At 37.6% G+C, this 27,195-nt stretch overlaps 1 protein-coding gene across 1 annotated transcript in view; it reads right to left on the bottom strand.

Moving 5' to 3' along the window:
• Positions 1–24,978, bottom strand: part of LOC134754471 (uncharacterized) — a 169,613-nt gene extending 144,635 nt beyond the window's left edge. Inside the window, exons 1-3 of the mRNA XM_063690805.1 lie at positions 23,724–24,978; positions 22,927–23,059; positions 3,495–3,609 (exon numbers count right to left, since the gene is read on the bottom strand). Coding sequence (XP_063546875.1) covers positions 3,495–3,609; positions 22,927–23,059; positions 23,724–24,578 — 1,103 coding nt within the window. The 5' untranslated portion in view covers positions 24,579–24,978. The remainder of the gene's footprint in view (positions 1–3,494; positions 3,610–22,926; positions 23,060–23,723) is intronic.
• Between the last annotated feature and the right edge of the window lie 2,217 nt (positions 24,979–27,195).

Raw genomic sequence — 27,195 nt, 5'->3', positions numbered from 1 at the left:
TGGCTACCAATCACTAACTTACTATGCCGAATCGGGAGTTCCACAAGGGTCGCATTTGGGACCGGTGCTTTTCTTAATATTCATTAACGATATTACGGGCCACATAAAACACTCTAACTATTCACTATACGCAGATGACCTACAAATCTATAAATCAGTGTCTTGCGAGTCGGATGCCAGAATGCTCCAAAGCGACCTAACTAACGTAATGTCCTGGTGCAATAAGAATAGAATGACTCTAAACGTAAAGAAGTGTTTTTTTATAGAATATTGCAGAAAGAAAAAACCGCTTGTGACTAAGTATCGCATTGGCGGCGTCGAGTTAACGGAAGTTGCTGAAGTTAGAGACCTTGGAGTTATACTCGACAGTGAATTGAAATTCCGCGCACACATTGATGCAGTAGTTAAAAAGGCTGCACAAATGCTTGGCTTCATAAGGAGAAACTCTAATTGTTTTAGACATGAACAAACTAAAATTATTTTTTATAACACCCCTGTACGCAGCCATCTAGAATCCGCCTCAATTGTATGGAACCCCTACTATCATGTTCACTCACAGCGTATTGAAAGTATACAGAGAGCATTCACAAGACATCTTGCGTTTCATACACCTGGATTCTCACATAGAAATACCTATGATTGCCGGCTTGCCAGATACAATATGCACAGCTTACATGATCGGCGCCGAATGCTAGACTTGTGCTTCCTACATAAGGTAGTGAACGGACAGGTAAATTGCAGCAAACTAATTGAGAAAATCTCGTTCACCACTCCCCACAACTACCCGCGACGGCCTATTGCTAAACCCTTTTCTATACCAGTTACCAGGACAAACATTGGTCTGCAGGCCCCCGTGGTACGAATATGCTCGAGTTACAATAGTCTTACTACTCGCAAAAATTTCATTGACATCTTTCACGACCATCTACCTATATTTAAATCTAAGATATTGCCAAAACGAAAATAGTAGTAGTAAACCATTTGTATTAGTATTTATTAATTTGTTTAAGGATTGCCGTAAAATTGAAAATAATGTATATATTAGTTAATTGTTAATTGTTTTAAAAATTTAATGTTTCTTTTTATGTATAGTTTAAGATCTCGTTCCCAGTCCTATTATACACAGTCAACGCTATGTACTCCTTAATTGTCGTACTGTATCAGGTGAAGTACCTTGACACAATTTTAATGCAACATATGTAATACATACGATGTGGATGTACTTAATAAATAAAATAAAATAAAATAAAACTTTCAACCCCATTTTTATCACCTTGGGGGATGAATTTTCAATAATGCTGAAACAAGTTTTTTTGTCTTTTAATTATATATATTTCTATGAAGTTTCAAGTACCTAGCTTAAAATAAAATTAGGACCACGACAAACTTTCAACCCCTTTTTAACCACTTTAGGGGATGAATTTTTTAAAACGCTGAAATCACTTTTCTTGTATTCTAATAACGTGCCTTTATGCAAAGATTCTAGTCGCGCACTTAAAAAAATGTTTGACCTCCATACAAACTTTCTACCCCTTTTTCACCACCTTAAGGGACGAATTTTCAAAAACGCTGAAATTACTTTTCTAGTCTTTTAATAATATGCCTTTATACAAAGTTTCAAGTCCCGCACTCAAAAAAATTTATGATCTCCATACAAACTTTCAACCCCTTTTTCACCACCTTAGGGGATGAATTTTGAAAAACTCCTTCTTAGTGGATACTAACGTCATAAAAGCTATCTATTGAGAAAAATTCAGCTCTCTAGGTACAACGGTTTGGGCTAGGCGTTGATTTAAGTGAGTCAGTCAGTCAGTTAGTCAGGACTTTTGCGTTTATATATATAGATTACCTGGCCTAAGAAGGAAAACAAATAAAGAGAATAATAAAGATTAAAATGAATACACATACGAAAATAAGTATTTCTTACTGAAGGCTTATGGCATCCCCTGCCCCCCTAAGGTAGAACAGTATGGTTCGACCTCCTCATAGAATCAACTCAGCTGATTCCGAGCTAGCGAGAGAGATGGCAGTGCCAATAAATACTATTAGAACAATTTTTTTTTATTATTTTTTTTTGTTACACATCAAGTAAAAATTACTACTTTATAAATTATAAACTGAAATAAATGTCATATACCAAGAAAAAGTGACCAAGGCCTCCAGTTCCCAAGGCTGGAATCGAACCAGTCAATTCTAATTCTCTTAAACAATAATAAAATGCAATGTGGGGTTGACAGATAATAAGATATAGTCTTATATTTAGCCGTTAGGTACAGGGTATAGTGTTAAAAACTTAAACAGAAAAGGCATAAAAGGTACTAAATGTACACTAAATAGGTATACTGATCAAGTCCTATTCTATAACGATCATGTTAGGGTTACGAATGAGCAATGTATGGCATAATGGGAAAGTAATTTCCTTCCCGACGTTCAATGGCACCGTCAATAATCGTGTGTGACATTATTTTAATGAGGCTAGGGTAAGATAATCCCACACTTAAGCGCAACCCGCTCCGTTACGCTATTCAGTAGTTAGTCGAATTATATCATCGGTTCACTAAATTTACATAGTATTAGAAACATGAGTTTTCATAAGTATAGGTAACTAATTTTTTGTTATTAAATGTCGTATGACGTGGACGTAGGTACTTGAGGTACCTCAAAATGGGGGCGTAAAATGTGTGATGAGTGGGAAACGTCTTATATTTATAACATTGATCACTCATTTCATAGAACAATAAACGTATTTGGAAGTTGACCATCTGCGCCGCAGGTTTAGGCTAACATAAGCTGACCGAAAACTACATTTATTGTTTTATCAAACAAACATGCTTGGCCATCACACCATCTCATACTTATGACCGGCTGTTCACGATGAAAATACAACCAAGACCGAAGGCAAGTGAAGGATTGAAGGATGTAAATAAATAGGTAAATAACGGGCCAGTGCGCTGATAATCGAAGTGGCAGGGGCTGTTAGGTTAGCACCGCACTGGCTTTGGTTTTAGGCTTTGTTCACTAATATTTCTGACGATTATCGTCAGAAATGTCAACATTGTCAAATATCAACAAAAAAGTTTTCTCGCCGTAAAAACACACAACTTGCAGTTTTCTGTTATAATATCGTATTATCGTAAAAGAATGAGTGATTCCAGTGATGAAGATGATCTAACGCCTGTGGATGCTGCACTTTACTTTACTCGCTATAGTGAGGGGAAAAGTTTTGTGTTACACACGGGTGCAAATGTATTTTACTTCTCGTGCGTTAAAACACTCGCGGGTAAAATACAACTTTGCACCCTTGTATAACAAATAACTATTTTTGGTGGGTGGAACTCTTGAATTCCATTACGTTACGGACTCTAATTCTAAATAAAAACGCCCTGTAACTATTTTAACTGTTGCGGTTATCGAGACCCCGTAAAATCGACTTTTAAAAATGTATGGTTTATTGAACAAGTGAAAACCAAATGTACTAGTACCTACGTAGTTACCTGTTGGATCGAGACGTCTTCCGGCGCCGCTGCCCGAACGCGGAGTCCAACCCCGAGCTCATGGATATAGCCCGAGAATTGAGGAGTGAGTCCTGATTATATGCTTCATTACTGCCTGAAAAGTAGATAGCCTATGGTAAATATTAATTAAAAACAGTGAAACAGGGGAAGGACCTTACAGAAAACCGAAGCCAAATAACACTAGACCCTAACTCATGGTGTTGATTAATGTGCTAAATCATAAGAACTACAGAGGTTTTAACTTTACATATTTTTCTCCAATCAAGCCTGTAAATAATGTTGTGTAAATTGTAATAAGTTGCTGCCTTGAGCAATTTAAACATTGTTTTTAAATATTTTTACCCTAATTTCAAAGATTCCACCAGTGTGCGGCACTGTGCGGCTCCAGCATTTTTGTACTGAATATGCTGGTGCCGCACAGTGCCGCACAATGGTGGAATCCCGCCTTTACACATACCACGCATCAAAACTTAACTTAGTAGCAAGCGAACTACTTAATAAGTATGTATGTTATCCTTTGTACGGTATGTATACATACAAACGTAGTCCCCATTTTCCTCTATGGATATTGACATTATGAAAAATATTTTGATATAAGTTGATGTATACCTATTACTATGCCCCTTCGTCAGACTTTTTGGATTTTTTTACTATTATAAGAATTAGGAGTAAAAAACAGTTTTTATACAAGTTTTTAAATGCTCCTAACTCTTATAATCAAACGTAAGGGCATAGCTATGTCAATATATATCTAATTGTATCAAAATATTTTCAATAATGCCAATATCCAGAGAGGAAAATCAGGTGATTTCGTGCGGGTCCTCCACTTTCGTATTAAGATTATTTTTGGTGCAATATGTTTATTTTCCTAAAAGTGTTATGAAAAACACTGCATATGTAGACGCGGTAGCGTGTCCAGCCAAGTTTAAAAAAAAGGAACTGGCGACGCAGCAACCGTGTGTAATATTTACACGAACCATTTCGACCCTTTACAACTTGAAAGCTATTTAACCTGCGCATATGAAAGGCACATTTATTCAAGCCTCTTACCTTGTCTACTTGTCTAGAATACAAAGTTTCATAAACGTAGCTCAAACAGTTATTGATTTCACGTTTAAAAACCGGCTAATTTATGACTCTCACTGACTTGTAGATCAGAAACCTAACCCACTTCCAGATGACCTGGAAAATCCTGAAATTATAAATAATTTGTCTTGGCTAGTTTTATACGTATAGATAAGCTATTATATTTGTTTATGTTATATTTCTAAAATTTGGTTTGTTGGTAAAAACTAGCCAAGTCAAATTCTTTATAATTTCAGGATTTTCTACACAGCACAAAACTTGGCACCCGTATAGATCTCAATTCTTTTATCGCCGAGTCAACAACGACACATATTATTTATATTGAACTTGATTTTATTATTTATATTGATTTAGTACACGGAAGATACTGAAATTTTAAATTTTACTTAGTATAGGCCTTCAACTTCGATGTCGATGTCGATTTCTATTTCGTTGATTTTGGCCTTCTCTCATAATAACTATAGGATAGGGTAACAGGTATTATATGACATAAGCATTTCGGTTAGGTCAGGAAATAAATGTCCAAAAACAGCTATAGAGGGAAATGCAAGGAACACAATTTTTAACTTCGTAGCTTTGTTTGGACTAGTTAGGAGATGAACATATCAAAAGTCCCCGGCCATAACCCTGGTGCTGGGGGGAGAGCGGGGTTTGAAGATTCCATTTTTCGGTTTTTCGATTATATCTCGGAAACTATGCATCTGAGCGACTTGGCCACTTATACAAAATGAAAAGAGATTTAGTTTGTTACAAGTTTTATTCAGTCAAGTTTTTCGATATCTTGTATAGTTTTTGAGATATCCACTCTTGAAGGTTTATTTAGGGCTCTCATTTTTTTCATGATTATCTACATCGGTGAAGCTGCTAGGCCGGGTTTGGGATCGTTTTCGTATAAATCGGGGGTGCTGAATTCATTTATGGTATCAACATTGACACCATTCCTAAGTAAAAACAAAATTAAAAAAAAAAAAAAATTTAAACTTCTTTACGCTTAAACCGCTGAACCGATTTCGTTGAAATTTGGTACAGATGGTTTGAGTCCCGGGACAGTACATATGATAGTTTTTATAACCAAAATCATCTTTTAAGGGTGTGAAAAGTGGGGTGGAAATTTGTATGGGGAATCAATAACCGCTGAACCTATTTAAATAATATTTGGGATGTTTTAATAACAAAACTTCCGTGAGACACAGACATATTAAATATATTAATAACGGGTCACTCACGTGTTTTAAGTCGAAAACGCTCGACATGTTTCACTCCGTACCGAGGAGCGTCATCAGGAGCTTGCGTCGACGGTGACGGACCGGCGCAGACTGCGGGCCGCAGCCCTGTGCCCAGAACACTGTTTAATCGGGCCTTGAACCTCTGTGATCCGCAGTACTTGGACCATGAGCTGGGTCACGTGAGGTGTGTATTGGAATGCAATGGCTTTAACTGGAGGCAGAGTTATCGTGTTGCGAACGCATCAGCGCGTCCCCGTTTAACTACGGCAGAGAGATTGCCCCCATACCTACCTTACATTAAGGGCGTGACGGATAAAATCGGACCCTTATTACGCCGGAGATACTGCATTAAGACGATTTTCCGTCCTCATATGAAGCTAGGACAGGTGCTGCGTTCGCCAAAGGATAGGGAGCCTTTGAACAGTCCGGATGTATACATGATTCCTTGCTCCTGTAGGAAAAACTACATAGGAGAGACGGGCCGAAACATTTCCACCAGATTGTCCAAGCACATACGTAGTATGAAGAACAGGGATAGCCGGGGTTCTGCGGTGACGGAACACGTATTGGATTTGGATTCGACTCACTATATACGTTTCGATAAGGTAACCGTGCTGGCGAAAGAAAAGTTTGTGATTCAGCGAAAAGTACGGGAGGCTATCGAAATTGGTCGTCATCCGAATTTTAACCGTGATTGTGGTTGGTCAGTGCCTCCGAGCTGGAAAACTGTATTGGGTACTACGTCGGTGGACAGTGTGGACGAAACATTAGCGAATGACGTAGTGAGTGTTGTGTGCAACCCATCATTTGACAATAATGCCGTAAACGAGGGTAGTTTCTCGCCCCCCCTGCTGCCATCGGCGCGGGCGCCGAGTCATCGGGCGCGGAGGGCTGCGGCCCGCAGTCTGCGCCGGTCCGTCACCGTCGACGCAAGCTCCTGATGACGCTTCTCGGTACGGAGTGAAACATGTCGAGCGACAACAACAGAAACACAGAAAGACAACAGGAATTCAACTTCGGCGAAGACGCTGAATTCCCCTCACACCAAATTTCACACCTTCAAAGTATGATTTTTGAGATAAAAACTATATTATATCCTGTCTCGGGACTTAAAACACCTATTTACCAAATTTCAACTAAATCGATTCAGCTGTTTAAGCGTGAAGAGGAGTTAAAAAAAAGTTATTTGTTTAAAGTTTATATGTTTTTACTTCGGAAAGGTGTATTGTTGATACCATAAATGAATTCAGCACCCCCGATTTATACGAAAACGTTACCAAACCCGGCCTAGCATCTTTACTGATGTAGATAATCAAGATAAAAATAAGAGCCCTAAATAAACCTTCAAGAGCGGATATATCAAAAACTATACAAGATATCGAAAAACTTGACTGAATAAAACTTGTAACAAATTAAATCTCTTTTCATTTTGTATAAGTGGCCAAGTCGCTCAGACGCATAGTTTCCGAGATATAATCGAAAAACCGAAAAATGGAACCTTCAAACCCCCCTCCCCCCAGCACCAGGGTTACGGCCGGGGACTTTTGATATGTTCAACTCCTAACTAGTCCAAACAACGCTACGAAGTTAAAAATTGTGTTCCTTGCATTTCCCTCTATACCTTCTTATTGCTTGGCCTAGGTAGGCATTCAACTATTTACCTACATAGGTATGCGTAGAATTAGACCAAGATAAGTCTGCAACGATTTTGATAGCACACGCAGTGCAAGTGTTGTTTTAAATGTCAAACTTCTATGAAATTATGACGTATAAATAACACGCCCGTATGCTACCAAACTCGTTGCAGAGCTTTTCTTGGTCTAACTCTAACTAATACAAAGAGTAACGGTAAACACATGTGTTTTTAATTCGTCATGAGCAGCGATACTTATGTAATATTATTTTACACATGGGTTGGTGTGTTTACATTCAGTGTAATTATTCTGCAGTAATTTTTAAATACAATTTATATTAATTGATGATTAATTCAAATGATCTTCCTCTCTAGGCAAGGACTGTAAGTTGCAATTGTTCGTTTGCAACAACAGTGGAGTTAATATTGAATCAGTCGACGATGAGGTCGACGGCTTGCCCCGACAACTACAGACAGAACACAATGAGGAGCTTATATTAACAAACCAGCCTAATTTTATACAAATCAACAAGAAACTTGTCAATCAATTAAAATTCAACCCAAATGGAGTAATCTAAACAGAAAACTACCATAATCATACATACATACATACATACATATAATCACGCCTATTTCCCGGAGGGGTAGGCAGAGACCACGGATTTCCACTTGCTGCGATCCTGACATACCTCTTTCGCTTCCTTCACTTTCATAACATTCCTCATACACGCTCGCCGGTTTAGGGTGCTCTTGACCTGGCCTTTCTTCAGGATTTCCCCGATCTGATCAGAGAAAGTCCGCCGAGGTCTGCCCCTTCCAACTCCCGTTTCTACCTCTCCTTTATACACTCTCTTTGTTAGCCTTCTTTCACTCATTCTTTCCACGTGTCCAAACCATCTCAACATACCTTTCTCAATTTTTGTCACTACATCTTCGTTCAGTCCACACTTTTCCCTTATCACACTGTTCCTAATTCTATCTTGTAATCTCACACCACAAACACTTCTCAACGCTCTCATTTCCACTGCATTCACTTGGCTCTGATGCCTCTTCTGCCATACCCAACTTTCGCTACCATACATAAGTGTAGGCACCAGCACCCCTCTATGCACAGCCAACCGTGCCTTTTGCGACACCTTCTGGCTGCTCATAAAAGCATTAAGTGCCCCATTCACGCGATTTCCAGCACTCACTCTCCTTTCAATATCTTTATCATGCTTAACGTCCCTAGTGAATAAGGTTCCCAGATACACAAACTCTTTCACTTGTTCTACTCTTTCTTGACCAATCAAAATTTCACAGTTTGTCATATATTCTTCCTTTTCAAATACCATTACTTTCGTCTTACTTACATTAATTTTCATTCCTTTCCTTTCAAAAGATCCAAGCATTCTAGTTACCATCTCCTGCAACTCTTCACCCGATGACGCTAGCAATACCAGGTCATCAGCGTAAAGAAGACATTTGACGGGTAACCCACTCATTCTCAGCCCACATTCATCATTTCTCAAATCATGCAAACTACTGTCCATGAACAGATTAAACAGCCACGGTGACGCTACACATCCCTGCCTAACACCCTTTTCGATGCTAAACCACTCAGTGTACGACCCGTTTACTCTCACACAAGCACTGGAATCCTCATAGAGCGATTTCAGTGCCTGAATGAGACGGCCGCTCAATCCATACACCGACAGTAGCGACCAAAGTTCATTCCTCACCACTCTGTCATAAGCCTTTTCCAAATCCACGAAAGCGCAATAGACCTTCTGACCTTTAGCCAAATGCTTTTCGGCTATGCATCGCAAGGAAAAGACTTGATCCGTACATCCCATACCCTTTCGGAATCCCGCTTGTGCATCCCATACTTTCTCATCGGTTTCTTTCACTACTCTTTCAATCAATATCTTTGCATACAATTTGCCGACGACGCTGAGTAAGCTAATGCCTCTGTAGTTTTTGCAATTCAGTTGTGATCCCTTTCCTTTGTAAAGAGGTACAATGACGGCCTTGCACCAGTCCCTGGGCACTTGACCGGTTCTCAAGCACATATTGAAAAGGCGGTACAACTGACTTGCTACAATGCCTTGTCCAGCTTTCAGCATCTCGACAGAAACTCTATCATATCCTGCAGCCTTTCCTGATTTCATTCCTTTCAACGCTTTCACAATTTCAATCCATGCTAATACTATCTTCGTTCTCCGACACGTTCTCAATGCTTTCATTCAACTCCGAAATTGACGTGCTTGCCTCCTCTTTATCAAACAAACTTTCAAAATACTCTTTCCATCTTTCTAAGATGCATTCTTCCTCATTCACTAATCTTCCATTCTTGTCTTTTATTGACTTTAGCTCAGAACTCTGGGTGTTACCCCTGGCTAAACGAACGGACTTCCAGAAAAACTTTATATTTGTTTGGAAATCTTGAGACAGCCTTTCTTCCATTTTATCTTTCTGTTCGTCTTTCTTTCTGTCTACTAAAACTTTCATTCTTCTATAATCCTTTTTCGCTTCACTGACTTATGACGAAGTCGTGAAGCCGTGTGATTTCTTTGGTTAGCTCTTGTGGCTAACCAATTCAACCACAACTGTTTCTTCTTACACACAGCTTCTTGCACTTCTTTATCCCACCAAACATTCTTCTCCTTTTTTCCTTTGTGCCTCTTCCTCACTCCACATACTTCACTTGCCACACTTACTACTTTATTTTTAAAACTATTCCACAATTGTTCAGTCTCACTAATCTCATCCATACCATTGAATTCGGTTTTTAATCTACTCCTATACTCATCATTTACTCCTTCTTGTTGCAAATTCTCCACTTTTATTCTTTTTAAATCGGCAGTAACTGTATAGGGTCGTTGTCTCCATCCTTTAAACAAGCCACTTAATCGGCACATTACCAGGAAGTGGTCAGTATGGATACCCGACCCTCGATACACCCTGGAGTCGATAACATTCTTCCTAATTCTTTCATCCACTATCACAAAGTCAATCATACTTTTCCTAACATTCTCCGCCTCTCGAGTGTATAGGTGAATCCATTTGTGGTCAAACATCGTGTTTGTTACACAAAGGTTCCACTCTTGGCAAATTTCTAACACGCTTCTCCCATTATCATTCACTCTCTCGTCACCGTACATTCCAAGAACCTTTTCAAATCCGTCCCTTTTTATTCCTACCCAGCCATTGAAGTCACCTAACAAAACTAATCTTTCATTACTCTTACATACTTTCAAAACCTCTCTCAGTTCATCCCAAAATATCTGCCTTTCATCCCAAACGCGCTGTGAGATACTCGCACCCCGGTCTACTGGAGCGTAAACGCCTACCAAAAATATGCGCATCATTCCCACTTTCAGTCTAATCCTAAGTGCAGATAGTATCATAAGTGCAGATAATTATACTGCAGGACACACTGCATCACCGGTACACTATAAGGAAACGCAATACTAAGCCTTCGACGGAAGTGTAATACAAAGATATGAGTAGTATGATTCTCTCTGTCTGTTTGAAATGAGACAGTCCTCTGACAAACTATAAGCTTCTTAATCCCTATGGTTGGAGAGCCGGCAGTAAAGTTTCGAACCAACGTGATACCGCGATGAGATGCACAATGGTTTCCCATAAAAGTGATGCTAAGTCCGAATTTGATAGTCTGCCACGGCGGAACTGGCCGGAAGTACAAAAAAGATAGCCACTTCCGGTGCGAAAAGGGCCGGTCATTTAACCCATCTGATACTGCAATAATAGCTATGGCATAAGTTAAAAATTTACTGGTAGATACAGAAAAGCGAAATCTGCCAGTATGATTCCTGCCGGAAGTGCTTGGCATACGCTCTCAAAGGTGACCATCGGGACCCCTAATTCAGGAATATATAAGTCTGCCAGGGCGTTTTTAGCCGAAACACCTTGACATACGAGATTTTGTGGCGCAACATCCGTGGTACCCGTATTTCGGAATTGTACATATTACGGACATTTCAAATACTGCAGGCTTATTAATTTATTACTCTATGCTTATATTTGTATATTATTACGTTATTAATAACATATATTTCAAATTTATTAATATACACAATATAATTTGGGTATTAATTTAATACCTGCTTACGGCTTTGTACTTCTTTGTTTGCCTTATAAAGGTGCTAACAAATTAGCTACCGATATCTTTACAGTATATATATGTAAGTATGAAACATTATAGGTTTTATGATGTTATTTTGAGAAAATTGGAAAACAAATTTGCTTTGTAAAAAAACTCTGTTAATGAGATAATTAAATGAGACCTCATTGAACAGATTCTAAAACCTCTTTTAAATATAAAACGTAACTGGCCACTTCACGTTGATAAATCAAATGACACGTTGACAATGACATTTAAGACAAGCAGTTAAATACATGATGATTATTTTTTAGATATAATTATAGTTTATTTATTTTGTTCGGTAAATAAAATAAAAATTATGAGAAAATTTCTTAATTTCTGTTAAAAGTTAATTGTTCTAGTGTAAAGTACCATCTCGTAAAATTTCTGTAGCTAATTTGTTAGCACCTTATATATAAATAATAAAATAATTTCAAATTACAATATCCTTTATTTACCAAAATGAACAAAATTATTATTATTACATACTTATTGTAAACGGGTGTGAAAAGACAGGATTTTCAACGTCAAGGACGATTTTTACCAATAATCAAAATATGAGCATTTTACATCATTTTTAGGGTTCCGTACCCAAAGGGTAAAGACGGGACCCTATTACTAAGACTCCGCTGTCCGTCTGTCCGTCCGTTCCGTCTGTCACCAGGCTGTATCTCATGAACCGTGATAGCTAGACAGTTGAAATTTTCACAGATGATGTATTTCTCATTATTATTTATCTCCACGGGACTTAATCGCGTAAAATGTATTTCTGTTGTTATTTATAAATATTGGGAGTATTATGGGTACTAGGCGAGAATATACATACATACTTACTATATAGATAAATATATACTTAAATACATAGATAACAACCATGACTCAGGAATAAATATATGTTTTCATCACACAAATATATGCCCTTATCGGAATTCGAACCCAAGACCATCGGCTTTGCAGGCAGTAAGTAGGCCAGACCGGTCGTCAATAGATTAGTTATCTCAATTTGTAGTGTTATAAAACAACACCCTGAATGTTAAACTACGTCATTTTTGCGTCAACGTCAAGAAATGTAGGGGAGAGGTGGGAATGACGGTATACTTAAAGTTTCAAGTCCAATAAAACTAAAAATGCTATTCTTTTTAAGTTTTTGTTATTTTTATTATTATCTTTGGTAATCAGTCTTTCATAATCAACACTTACTAGGAACTCTCTAGTTAGATAATTAAATTAAAAATAAATTAAAATGGCCAAAAGTGCCTACTCTCCATCTTGCCCCCCAGGTATGGTAAGATGGGGGAACCCCTACCGGACAAGATAAGAATGATTCATAGAAATATTATATTTAGGGCCTAAACAAAACTTCAATTTTTGGATATTGGGTCCATCGTCTAATACCTTCTCACGAACTGTTTTACTTTTATTTCTTAAGTCGTCTGAGAGACAGAAAATGTGTTTACAGCTAACATGTACCCCATCTTCCCTTTATAACAGCATCCACCGCTTTTTTCTTGGCCTCTAACCACTCTCCTCTATTTGACTTTCTTTTATACTTTTTCACCGTTCTACAAGAGAAGAATAAATAAATTCAAATCCGCAATTCTTCATCAGTTTATCACTTTAAAACTACGGCCGTCAACCCTATCTTGCCCCATGTGCCTAATGAAATTCGAAAATAAAAAAAAAACCGTACTTGAAACCAAACAAGTCCTTAGCTGTTGGCGTGATTGCTGGGCCATAGGAATAAATTAACAGTATATATGTGCTGGTGATAATAAGGAAACAAACGCAAACCAAATAAAACACAAAAACCGGCCAAGTGCGAGTCGCGTTCCGTACCATAATACCATTACGCAAAAACGGTAAAAAGTCATGTTTGTTGTATGGGAACCCCACTTAAATATTTATTTTATTATGTTTTTAGAATCATTTATGCATCAATTGTGCATTACAGGTAATGAATACAGGTGTTATAAACAATTAGTTATAGTTTGTTGTTATAGCGGCAACAGAAATACATCATCTGTGAAAATTTTATCTGTCTAGCTATCACGGTTGATGAGATACAGGCTGGTGACAGACGGACAGACAGACAGCGGAGTCTTAGTTATAGGGTCCCGTTTTTACCCTTTGGGTACGGAACCCTAGAAATAACAAGGAATATGGCAAAAACAGTTTTGTTGCAAATAAATAATTAACGACACCATTTGTCTAGCCGGTCACTGTGCGAACTGATTGCCATGATGGCGACGCATCGTCATGCACTAACGGGATTCTGATGGTTGGTCAGTCGTGTCGCCATATAAAGCCGCTACCCCGTCTTACTCGTCTTGCCCCTCTCTCCCCTACATAAGATAGTGATTAGACACACCAAATAGGTGAAAAAACGCCTCAAGCGTAAAAGAAACCACCAAAAATCATTTTATGTCGCATTTCAAGCCTGATTTAGTTATGAATACTAATACCCCCTTATTCGTAAAACTTTAAGAGCCTTAATTAGTTAAATTATGTTTTATCCTTTTCTTACAAATACATAAGTCAAAATGACAGACAAAGACAAACGATTCATATAGCTAATTCAATGACTATCAATCATATTAATCACATTATTTAATTTATTTTAACTTAATTTATTATAAATATATGTTATTAATAACGTAATAATATACAAATATAAGCATAGAGTAATAAATTAATAAGCCTGCAGTATTTGAAATGTCCGTAATATGTACAATTCCGAATGTCGAATTCCACGGATGTTGCGCCACAAAATCTCGTATGTCAAGGTGTTTCGGCTGAAAACGCCCTGGCAGACTTATATATTCCTGAATAGAAGGTTCATATCTACCGACTGGAATTGGTTTCATGCTGGTATCAGATGGGTTAATTTAGGGGTCCCGATGGTCACCTTTGAGAGCGTATGCCAAGCACTACCGGCAGGAATCATACTGGCAGATTTCGCTTTTCTGTATCTACCAGTAAATTTCTAACTGATGCCATAGCTATTATTGCAGTATCAGATGGGTTAAATGACCCCCCCTTTTTCGCACCTGAAGTGGCTATCTTTTTTGTACTTTCGGCCAGTTCCGCCGTGGCAGACTATCAAATTCGGACTTAGCATCACTTTTATGGGAAACCATTGTGCATCTCATCGCGGTATCACGTTGGTTCGAAACTTTACTGCCGGCTCTTCCACCACTACCTATTTATTAGTTACGAAATACACCGGGCTGAGCACGGTAGCATTTTTATCGCCTGTCACCATGCCTGTCACGTTCTAACAAGTATGTAAGTAAGTGCGAGAGTGACAGGCATAGTGACAGGTGATAAAAATGCAACCATGCTGACACCGCTGGTTTTATCATTTCGGTACAGTCAGTAGCAATAGTTGCTATGCGGGCGAGGTGTTCAAAATGATGTTGACGCGACTTTATTGTGAAGAGAATAAAAGCGCGTCAAGGTAATTTGAACAATTCGCCCGCATAGCAACTTCTGCTGCTGACTGTACTGATTATTTAATAAGCAAATCTCACTGTTCTGATCTTATGAACGTTTGAAATCAAGCAAATTAATAAGGACGATATTGGTAACGCCGTCTGGTCAGCCAGCGATACCTTTTGTATTAGGTAAAAAACTTTGCTAAAGCCCCTCATTGAATGTATGAATGAAGTCACGAAGTGAGTAGTGTTCGAACAGACATTCCATTTTTTAAATTTGTAAAAAAACCGGACAAGTGCGAGTCAGACTCTCCCACCGAGGGTTCCGTACTTTTTAGTATTGTTGTTATAGCAGCAACAGAAATACATCATCTGTGAAAATTTCAGCTGTCTATACCTATAACGGTTGATGAGATACAGCCTGGTGACAGACAGACGGACAGACGGACAGAGGAGTCTTAGTAATAGGGTCCCGTTTTTACCCTTTGGGTACGGAACCCTAATACATTAACGTATGGTTTACAAACTCATGCTCTTGCTTGTCTTTTAAGTTTGATTATTCCTGTCTACTTATGATGCTATCGTCATGGTGGAGCATTCCACGGGCTGTCCCGTACAGACTCATTTTATTTCATGTGTTGCGACTTTTTTTCGGCATTTAAAGCAGGCGATTATTTTTCTGTGCACATTTTTGACCATTTATCATAGAAAAGGAAACTCTTATACCTGCAAATATTCAGATAATTCGCGTTTGTAAGTACGCGTACGGGACAGCGGCAGAAAATATCATGGAGTGCTCCTGATACATAAATAGTTATCAATTTCTAGTAACTGTATTTTTTGCGTCGTTCATGATTATCATCACTGACCCCATGAGTTCATGGAATTCATGCCGAATTGAGGGAACTCCTTAAATCTTACTGGCATACATATTATTTATTTATTTATCTAATCTTTATTGCACAAAAGAAAAATCTTACAGATAGATAGATATAGATAAAACGTTTATTTGGATGCTGCAAAACACACAATTTTAGTGTAAAGTATAAGTAGGTACATTGCAGTCAGAACAAAACTTATGTACTAAATTAAATTAACAAAAATTTTTTTACTTAGACACGAAAAATTAGTTTTTAGTGGTTAGCTGCACGCTGTGTGCATTGCAGCAACAACAAAAGGGTTCCGACTCAGCTATACGCTCCACTCTATTGAGCGGAGCACTGATATTCTGCCGGAACCCAGATCACGTTACAGTTAGGTAAATATGACGGTGATAAGTATACGGTACTGTAAAAAGTGTGTAGTTGAGTGGTGTTAGAAAGTTCTGAAATAAAATACATAAATAAAACAGAAAATAAGCATAAACATAGAAATAAAAATAGAAGTGGCCATAAAATAAGAGTGAGAAAGCGCGAAAGGTTCGGTACAAGATCTCATAGCAATACCGATTAGATCCTGAAATCAGCAACCAAAAAGCCGTATGGTATCCCTGTTTTTTGTTTTTCAAGCAGTATCTTTTTAAACTGGTGTTTAAAAGTTTGCTTTTTTTTGAGCCGTCTTACAGGTGGAGGGATATCATTCCAGCATTTGGTCGCGAGATACCGGAAACAACCGGTAAATGCAATCGTTCTATGAGGGTACATTTCTAAGAGACAACGCCGAGTTGACCTAGTGTCATGACGGTTGTGAAATTTTGAAATGTTAATTTTGGAAAAGAGATATTCCGGAGATTTATTGTTTAAGACGCCAAAGAGGAGACATGTTGAGATGAGAGATGTAGGTGTCGCCGAGAAGACATATTCAGCATGGACGGTTTGTTCAAATACGGGGTGATATGGCTTCTAGGGGGTATAGAGTAACAAAATCTATAACACGCATTTTGTACTGTTTGTATTAAGCGACGAGTTTTATGTTGCAGGCGTGGTCCATAAAGTATATCACCATAATTCAACTTTGAAAGAATCAGCGATTCACATAAAATCATGCGGACGTTCTCACTCAAAAGGTTGCGGATCTGGTATAAGACCTTCAAGCGAAAGAAACATGACCTCACCAGTTCACCTACGTGTTTCTCAAACCTCAACTGGCTATCAATCACTATACCTAGGTTTCTTGCTTCTTCTACGCGATCGATTGCAGAGCCTTTGATGTGTACTTGAGGATCACAGTGCAAAATACAAGATATCTGTGTTTTGGTGCCCATAATCATGTACATCGACTTAGAGGGTTTAATAACAAACAGTTTCTTTCAGCCCAGGATGAGATGTTTTCAAGATCTTCGTTGATTTTAAAGATTGAATTGGCGAAGTCATTACAGCGATCTGAGTAATACAATTGAACGTCATCTGCATATAAATGATATTTACAGTGCCTAATAACATTAGTTATATCGGCACTATATATAATGAACAGTAAAGGACCCAGTATCGAGCCTTGAGGGACACCACGAATTATCGGTCTAGCATCAGATACCAAAAAAGTGCCGTCATCTTTACATATTTTGACTGACTGGGTACGCTCATCAAGGTAACTTTTGAACCACAAAAGAGACTTTGTATCTACACCATAATACTTTAGTTTTGAAAGCAGTAAGTCAATATTTATGCAGTCAAAAGCACGAGAAAAGTCCAATAGCACTAAACAAGTCCCTTTGCCAGAGTCTTGTTCTGTAATAATATTGTCCACAACATTTATCAGGGCAGTCACAGTCCCCATACCCTTGCGAAAACCTGACTGTAATTGAGGCAGAATATTGTTATCCTCTACATATTTATATAACTGGTCATAGACTGCTTTTTCCAGAATCTTTGAGAGGAAGGGCAATATACTTATAGGTCTAAGGTCTTTTAGTTCTCGCGCGTTATCCACCTTAGGTAAAGGAGTAACCAAGGCAGATTTCCACAGAGCAGGCACCTCGCCAGTCAATATAGACCGATTAATGATTGCCGTAATCACCTGCAGGGTGCGCGGAAGGGTGAGTAGCACCATATCTCGGCAAACTGCATCTACCCCAACTGAATTGGTAGTAATGGACAGTATATATTTACATACTTCGTTCTCGTCCACTGGCTTCAAGCTGAAAAAAGTATGACCATAACGGCGGGTTTCAAAGAATGACTGGGTATAATACGCAACCTTACCATTGCCAGGCACATTCAAAAAATTGTCATTAATCAAATTTGGGTCATTGAAATGACAAGGAAGACTATCTCGACTGTTAAAATCTGTCAAAACAGTTTTTTTAAGGTTTTACAGTACAAATTAATGCCATTATAGTAAATTTCGTATTTACATCAACAAATAAAGCATATACTTATATTCAAAACAGTGACATTCGATTAAGTGGAACTGCTTACGTACGTACGAATACGTACTTCATGTTCAGCAAGTTAGATGTTTTAAGCTACATATTTGTCAAGGTCGAGTTCCAATGGATTGTTCCATTGGATTCCATGGGGAAGACCAGCGGTGACAGCATGGTTCCATTTTTATCGCCTGTCACTTTCGCACTTACCCCCTTGTTAGAACGCGACAGGCATGGTGACAGGTGATAAAAATGCGACCGTGCTATGGCCGCTGAATGGTACTCCTCCACGATAAGTATTTTACGTCTTGGGGCTAATTGTAATTGTTATTCAGAACTCTAGCTCTAACAATTAAATGGTTACAAATAAATAACTTGAAAATAAACTTAGACAAAACTAACTACATTCAATTCCATACCAATAAAAGTAACTCACAACAGTTAGACATACAATATGACGATATTTCCATAAAAGAAGTACAGCATGCACGATTTTTAGGTATTTATATAGACAATCAACTAAACTGGAGACAACACATAGACACATTATATTCCAAAGTAAATAGGTTTGTATTTGCCCTGAGAAGAGTGAGTCAAACTGTCTCCATTCAAGCAGCGTTAATAGCATATCATGGATATAGACATTCGATTTTAAGGTATGGCATAACAATCTGGGGATACTGCACTGATAAACATAACGTATTCATTGTCCAAAAGCGCTGCATTAGAGCCATATTTTCAGTTCATCCTAGAGATTCATGCCGTACATATTTTATAAAACATAACATTCTTACTTTTACCAGTCTCTATATTTATGAAGTTTCCGTGTTTGTCCCACAAATATAAATACCTATTCACGGATAATAACACATTGGGTTCCCACGTAACTAGACCTAAATACAAACATAGATTGCCTAAGCCATATGTAAACTTGTCACTCACTGCAAAAAACGCCTATATTATGTGTATCACAATTTATAACAAGTTACCGGATCGTTTTAAAGACATATCCATGTCTTTAAAACGATCCGGTTACTAACAAACTATTCAAGTCAAACACAAAAATGTGGCTTATAGAAAATTTTTTTTACTGTAAACTGAAACTGTTTTTTCTGTAAACTGTTTTTTCCTTCGTATATGACATTTATTTCAGTTTATAGTTTAAATAGTAGTGTGTCTACACGAAAAAACACAAATTAAAATATTTTCATGGAATAGTTATTTGTTATACAAGGGTGCAAAGTTGTATTTTACCCGCGAGTGTTTCAACACACGAGAAGTAAAATAGATTTGCGCCCGTGTATAACACAAAACTTTTTACCTCACTATAGCGAGGAAAATGCAACATCCACAGGCGTTAGATCATCTTCATCACTGGAATTACTCATTTCTTTACGATATTATAAGTTATAACAGAAATAAAACTATGAAAACGGATTATATCGCGTATATTGAATTTATAATACATCCCGACGTTTCGAACCCTTTACAGCGTTCGTGGTCAACGGGTGATTATATCAAAGTTGCAAGAGCTGCCAAGTTATCTATATACACTCTAAGTGTACACTCTAAGTGTATATAGATAACTTGGCAGCTCTTGCAACTTTGATATAATCACCCGTTGACCACGAACGCTGTAAAGGGTTCGAAACGTCGGGATGTATTATAAATTCAATATACGCGATATAATCCGTTTTCATAGTTTTATTTCATGAGTAACTATCGCGGTAACCGAAGACAATATTATAGGTATAACAGAAAACTCTGGAAGTTGTGTATTTTTACGCGAGTCGGTGAGAAAAATCTTCTTCTTCTTTTAAAATTATGGCTTCAGCCCAGTGGGACTATTTCGCCAGTATCAAGGTATTGAGAGGTTTACAAACGACAAAAATTGTACGGTTGTAGTACAAGACAGTGTACGGTGATTTGTTAGCTCTTGTAAATCGATAGCTAGTCTTTACAAGAAGCACGTGGACTACCGGCCGTTGACTCCAAGATGGTGGTTAAACGCGCTTCAAAATTAATTCTCCATTCACTGCACACTACCACATTAGTTTACTGTATAATAAGCTATCGATATTACACTTTAAACAATATTAATAAGCAAAAAACAAAGTAATTAATCACGATGCTAACTATCAAGATGGCGCTCGAACCGGAAGTCGGTGAGAAATTTTTTTTAGTAAAAAATTTGTTGACGTTGTTGACATTTCTGACGTATGAAATATCAACGATGCGTTTTGAAATTGCATCGACTCAACTTGTGCGTTCAGAATTATATTTAACATCATTATAAAAAAACAAACGTTTCTTATGGAATTTTAAGGTTTATGACTTAAAATCATTAAATAAAGCTAAATTTGGTATTTTTCATTAGATTCTCAAACCATTTATTTAATGATAATTAATATCGAACGAATCATTATCATAAACGATTTATGTTTTGTTATCTGTCAAGCTACTTAAACACGCTCCATCCAAGGTCAAATTACTTTCCCCACTAGTGGATAAAACGCGTTTTTCCCCGCTTGTATGGAAGAATAAAAGACAACTTTCCGAGCTAGTGAGGGGAAAAAGAATTTAATTTGTTCTAGAGTGTTTTTACTGTGTTAACGATTATTTAAGTAAGTCATAAGTAATTGCAGTATTTAGATAAATATAAATATAATGTTGCAAATGTATGTACACCTGAAAAGGTAAAGTCTCAGTGTAACTGAATGTGTAATTGTATATTCGACCTGCAATGTAACCCGATTCTTATATACAATAAAAACTTACTTAAGGGCGGGTGTACCGAAAAAAAAACTGTAAACTTCAAATGAAAAAAACTGATGCAATTGATAAGGATTTTTGGAATTTCGGATTACTAGAATATGAAGCTACTTTTAATTTAAATAATTATCAGTTTTTTTATTATTTTTCCCCTCACTAGCTCGGAAAGTTGTCTTTTAACCTTCAAAACAAGCGGGGAAAAACGCGTTTTATCCACTAGTGGGGAAAGTAATATGACCTTGGATGGAGCGTGTAGCTTGACAGATAATTGCAGATAACAAAACGTAAAACGCTCATGATAATGGTTCGTTCGATAGTAATTATCATTAAATAAATGGTTTGAGAATCTAATAAAAAATATCAAATTTAGCTTTATTTAATGATTTTAAGTCATAAACCTTAAAATTCCATAAGAACCGTTTGTTTTTTTATAATGATGTTAAATATGATTCTGAACGCACAAGTTGAGTCGATGCAATTTCAAAACGCATCGTTGACATTTCATACGTCAGAAATGTCAACATTGTCAACAATTTTTTTACTTAAAAACTTTTCTCACCGACTCGACTCCGTAAAAATACACAACTTCCAGAGTTTTCTGTTATAATATCGTAAAAAAAATGAGTGATTCCAGTGATGAAGATGATCTAACGCCTGTGGATGTTGCACTTTCCTCGCTATAGTGAGGGGAAAAGTTTTGTGTTAAAGTTCGTAGATTTCAAACAGTCCCCTTTCGGCTTATCCTTTGTCTATTGTTAAATGAAACCGCACGTGCTACTTACTTTACTTCTCGTGTGTTGAAGCAATTCGACACTCGCGGGTAAAATACAACTTTGCACCCTTGTATAACAAATAACTAATTAAGTCTCTGCAGGAGTGATAAGAAGCTTTTTCCAAGCGCATTCAGTGGCAGCTTTGTCCGGAGCTGGTTTTCATATTTGCCTGCACCATCCCAACACCTGCTGGAGTTGTTAAAGATTTTTGGCTGTTTTATCCTCCTCTTTTAATACACTCTTGATTTGAGCCCATGAATAGTCGAGAGAACGGCACTGCAGGACTTATGGTGGTCTTACTTTGCTCATCGTCTATTACAAAATGCGACTTTTGTACGAAGGAAATTGTATGATTTTCGACTTGGCCCAGAAATTAATTATGCAAATTTTCGGTTACTTTAGCTACCCTAACTTTTGTACGAATCTATATACTATGTTTCTTTATAGTTCGTTTCACTTAAGCCGCATATGTACCCCAATTTTTCACGATAAATATGACGGCATGCGGGGGCGGGCGCAAATTATATTACCTAACATTCTTTCTGATGATCCTAGAGTCACTATTTCCTAGAGGTCCGCTGCTTCGAGACCTCTGTTCAAGAGACAAGGTACAAAATTATTTATTTATGTCATGAAATGCACGAAACTTCGAGGTAATTTTAAGTGTATCAAAAGCAAGCATGGAGGATGTTGAAAATTTTCTTGCCATTTGGAAAAGATTAAATTTCAGTGATCTCTATCTGTTCTCCGGTGTATCGTCGCATGGCGTAAAACCAGAATTATTTATATTGGAACATATAATAGGACTTTTAACTGCGGTTAGAAAGCTATCGTCATCTTGCTTGGAAACAAAATTACAGCCGTTTGAAAACAGTTTTTTTTTTCGGTACACCCCTTACTTACCTACTACTATGATTGTAATTCGTTTTAATGGCATTTCAAACTGCTATTATTTAAAGTCAGTTTTTTCTTCGTGAAGTTAATTTCTGCTCCAGTTAGCGGACTGGCTATCAATGGAATAGGTTGGTTTACTCACTGGTGGGACTGCCGTGACTGTGCACGACGCTGGGTTGGCTGGCCGAGAGGACAGGCTGGCTGCCCGCGCTGTCGCGCTCGCTCGCACCAAGCGTCGAGTTCGACGCCACGCTTGCCGCGCTCCCGCGCACCTCCTGCTTACCACACACGATTGTACTTACAACAGAATGATCCACTATTGATTATTCGTAAACTTGTAACATTTCGGTAATGTATAATGTAGCGTTACAGCTCGAGCATTGACAACGTGCACCCAACCGAGCTGCTCTGCATCACTAGACTGTCCCTTTTTCGCGTAGCGAATCCCTTCGAGGGTTTTTATTCTAAATAAGTAAGTCAGCATACAAGTGCACGCTTGAATTGGATAATCGATCATACCAGAGCGAAGTGCTTACTCGTATAACGATTTTCCGTCTTGTTGATGTTATACAGTCAGCATCAAAAGTAACGTATCAAAATATGCGTCTAAAGTATTCTCTAAACTAAAATATTCTAAATCATAGATTAACAAGTAGACATACTTTTATGTTTCTGTATGTAGATTAATTAGACTGTGGTAGATATTTCACATTTACTTGAGGCTCGAAGTAAAGATAAACGCTATTTTGTTTGAACTTGTTTTCAGTTCCTAGGAAGGTCGCGAGTCGCGACCGCGTCTGATCTGTACATTTTGCTCGTAACTCTTAATGTAATGTAGGTACACTGGTACAGTCAGCATCAATAGTCCCAAATAGTAATTTTAACACCCAAATATTTGATCCATTTACAGTTTTTACAACTTAATAATATAGCTCTTACCTGTTGACTAAGTGCAGCTCTGTTGTATTGGTCTCCAACCGTATCCAAGTTTTCATTTAAAGATTGAAGAGACACTGAGATGGAGCCTCTACGGCACATAGTGTGAGCCTTGCTCCCTAACGACTGTCTCTTAAAAATCTCTGTTGTGTTCTTTAAGAAACTGTCCATTTTTTTTCTAAAAAATGATGATTTTCTCTCCAGTGGAGATTTTCCTATAGAATGTAGATCCATTTCCGATTGAGACAAACTCTCTAGGCGGGTTAACATAGTGTTGTCCAAAGATAATTTCCGCTCCCGGTTTTTCGCGATGTTTGTTTTGGTTTGTAGTGAATCAGCTTCAGAGACGGATTCTTCCCTTTTTAAGTGTTCTTGGTTTACCTTGGGCTCATTGAGCACACTTTCTACTTGTGAAGCAGACAGTTCGGTCTCCTGAGTCAAAGGATTGTTATAGTCAGTATCGTGTGCTGATTGCAAGCAGTCCTGATGGGGCCCAGGTTGTACCATATTAATAGAAATTTCATTTTGCAAGTGTGTGCTCGGACTTTCACTCTCTTGTATTAAATTATTCACTAAATCGAAGTTCTTGGCTTCTTGCAAGTCATCAGGTTTTGTATCTTGGAGATCACTGTGATCATCGGAAGCATCTTCTTGGACATCAGTAAACTCATTTTTGTCCATTACAACACTGCCTCGTGGAGCCTTGATTCGCATACTACTATTCATTTTTACAGATCTCAATATTTCCTTTATTTTTAAATTTTCTTTTATAGTCTTTACGTCCGTGAACATGGGAGATTTTTCCTTTTCTACTTTCATGGGCTTATCTTTTTTCGTTTTTTGTCTAAACCTATCCATATTTATAATAACAATGTGTCACAAGTTAATCACTCAAGCACCACAACTAATATAGTGAAATAATAAAATCTATGACCAAATTTAGATTTGGATTCCACATGTCAAATGAGTAAAATTTCGGAATAATTATAATATAACACCTGTGCACATCATTTAAAACAACACTCAAGAGAGTGTGACGACAACACTTATCGACAAGGGCGATCGCGCCGACCCCGCAGTACCTCGGAGATGTTTATGATTTACATTGAATTCAATTGCACATTTAAATTTAACACTGAAACATTTCTAAGTGGACTACTACTAACTAGCGTGTCGATGTCACAAGAGGAACGACGGTACGTTACTCAACGAATGTAAACACGTAAAGAAACGGGTACGTCTGCGCCTTATCAGCAGCCAGGCACTTACTACCAATAATATTAATAAGGCAGGTATGCACGTGCCAACTGCACGTTCAAGCCGTAGGTACAGCAACTACTTCACTCGTTTTATTCATAAAAATGAGCGTGTGTAATATTAAAGTTTTATCGGATGTTATGTTGCAGCTGAATGGTAGATGTAGTGAGCGTTGAAGTGATTCAGTTAACGTAATAATTAGGCTCGTATCACGAGAAGTGTGTCAGCCGCGCTCAAACCCTATCACACAGCGATATTTCATGCCTTAGATAATTGTTGATAACAAACTGATATCATCAATAAATAAATGGCTAATAATTTTTTTACGATTGATTTGTATTGTATTGTTACTTAACAATTAAGCAATGCAGCTAGCATGACCAACTGTCAAGTCGCGAGAAAAACATCTGGGCGAATCCATACGATTTCAACATGTGCTGCATGTACACCGATTGAAGTAAAAAAAAAACGGTCGTGCGAGTTCGTTTAACTCGCGCACCGAGGGTTCCGTACAAACTTTAAATTTTCTCATGTATAATTAGAATCACGAAAGACTTGACCAGAAGTATACTAAGCTTAATTGTGTACAGCGCCATCTATCGGCAAATTGGCTAACTAATTTGCGCGATCTGTATGTATGTTGGTTTTTCAAGAATACTTTTAATTCTTTATCATGTGAACCGATTTCAACAATTTTTGTTTTTTTTTGAAAGAAGGTATTTTTAGGGTAATCTCATAGACAGTTCAAGTATAACAAACACCCGATGGGCTTAGATTGCAAATTAAATTAGAAAAGTATTTTTTAACATTTTCCTTCATGTCAATTTTTTTTTACTATGAAAACAAATAAAAAATTGTTTTGTAATGTTCAATTCGAGCTCTTTCAAATGATATCCCACTCGACCTAGTAAAGACTTTGACTTTCTGCCCCCTCTCTATATTGGGCATTTTTCATAATTATAAAAAAAAAATTGAAATCGATAGCTTCAGTAGTTCTCGAGGTATTTAGCAATGTGACAGACAGACAGACCGACGGACAGTCGCACCATAAGGGTCCCTTTTATGTACCTTTTTGGTACGGAACCCTAAAAATGAGGATAAGGATGGTAGCAGAAGTGCTAATCCACATTAATTCATTTTTTTACCTTATAACATCCAAGCAGTGTCCATCTACTAAAAGTAAAAATTTCTACTTTAAGTAGAAATTTTTGTCAAATTCATACTTGCACCTTTTTAAATGAATATTGTTTTTCATTTCTCATGCTCCGAAAGAGAGTCATTGTTGTTCGAATAGGTGTTCAAAAAAATGCAGAAAATGATACGTGTCTGCACTAGAGCATTATTGTACCGTTATGTTATTTATGTTATACATATACAAGCGAGGAAATACCTACAGTTACAAAAAATAGTTTGAATTTGAAAAATATTTATTATGGCTTTGGAGCCGATCAATCTTGATCATTGACAATGTACCAAGCGTACATAGGTCATAGGTTACGGAATATATGTAGATTATAAACGAAATAATTTTTCAGCTATAGAACTGAGCTGAGGTGGTAATGGTATGTTACGACTAAATTATATAAAAGTATCTGCAGTAATTATAGTTTTTTTTTTGTTTTACTTATAGTATCAGCGCTGGTGGCCTAGCGGTAAAAACGTGCGACTTTCAATCCGGAGGTCGCGGGTTCAAACCCCGGCTCATACCAATGAGTTTTTCGGAACTTATGTACGAAATATCATTTTGATATTTACCGCTTCTTAGTCGCTTTACTGTGAAGGAAAACATGGTGAGGAAACCGGACTAACCCTATTAAGACCTAGTTTTCCCTCTGGGTTCGAAGGTCAGATGGCAGTCGCATTCGTAAAAACTAGTTGTGGGTACGTCAATTCTTGGGATTAGTTGTCAGGCGGACCCCATCGAATTTAAACTGTTGTGAGACATACTAACTTGAGAAAGGAGACCTACTCTCTCCGAAACATGTCGCGCGAGTGACTAAAATAAGTGAGTCTAAACCGTGAAATTATTTAAATCAGGCGTAATTAGAGTACCAGAGAAATATACCCGCAATTTGCGAACTTCGGTGTTCGCGGTAAGCCTTAAGGTTTTAAGCCGCCAAAGAAAAACAAACCTAACACAAAAAAGTAGACACAACTAGACGACTTTGACCTGTCTGATACGTAAGAAAATACGTGAATTTTATACGGTAAAAAAGAA

The sequence above is a fragment of the Cydia strobilella genome, chromosome Z (genome assembly GCF_947568885.1).
Source record: "Cydia strobilella chromosome Z, ilCydStro3.1, whole genome shotgun sequence".
Classification (NCBI taxonomy): Eukaryota; Metazoa; Arthropoda; class Insecta; order Lepidoptera; family Tortricidae; genus Cydia; species Cydia strobilella.
This window is presented reverse-complemented; position numbering and strand designations above follow the sequence as displayed.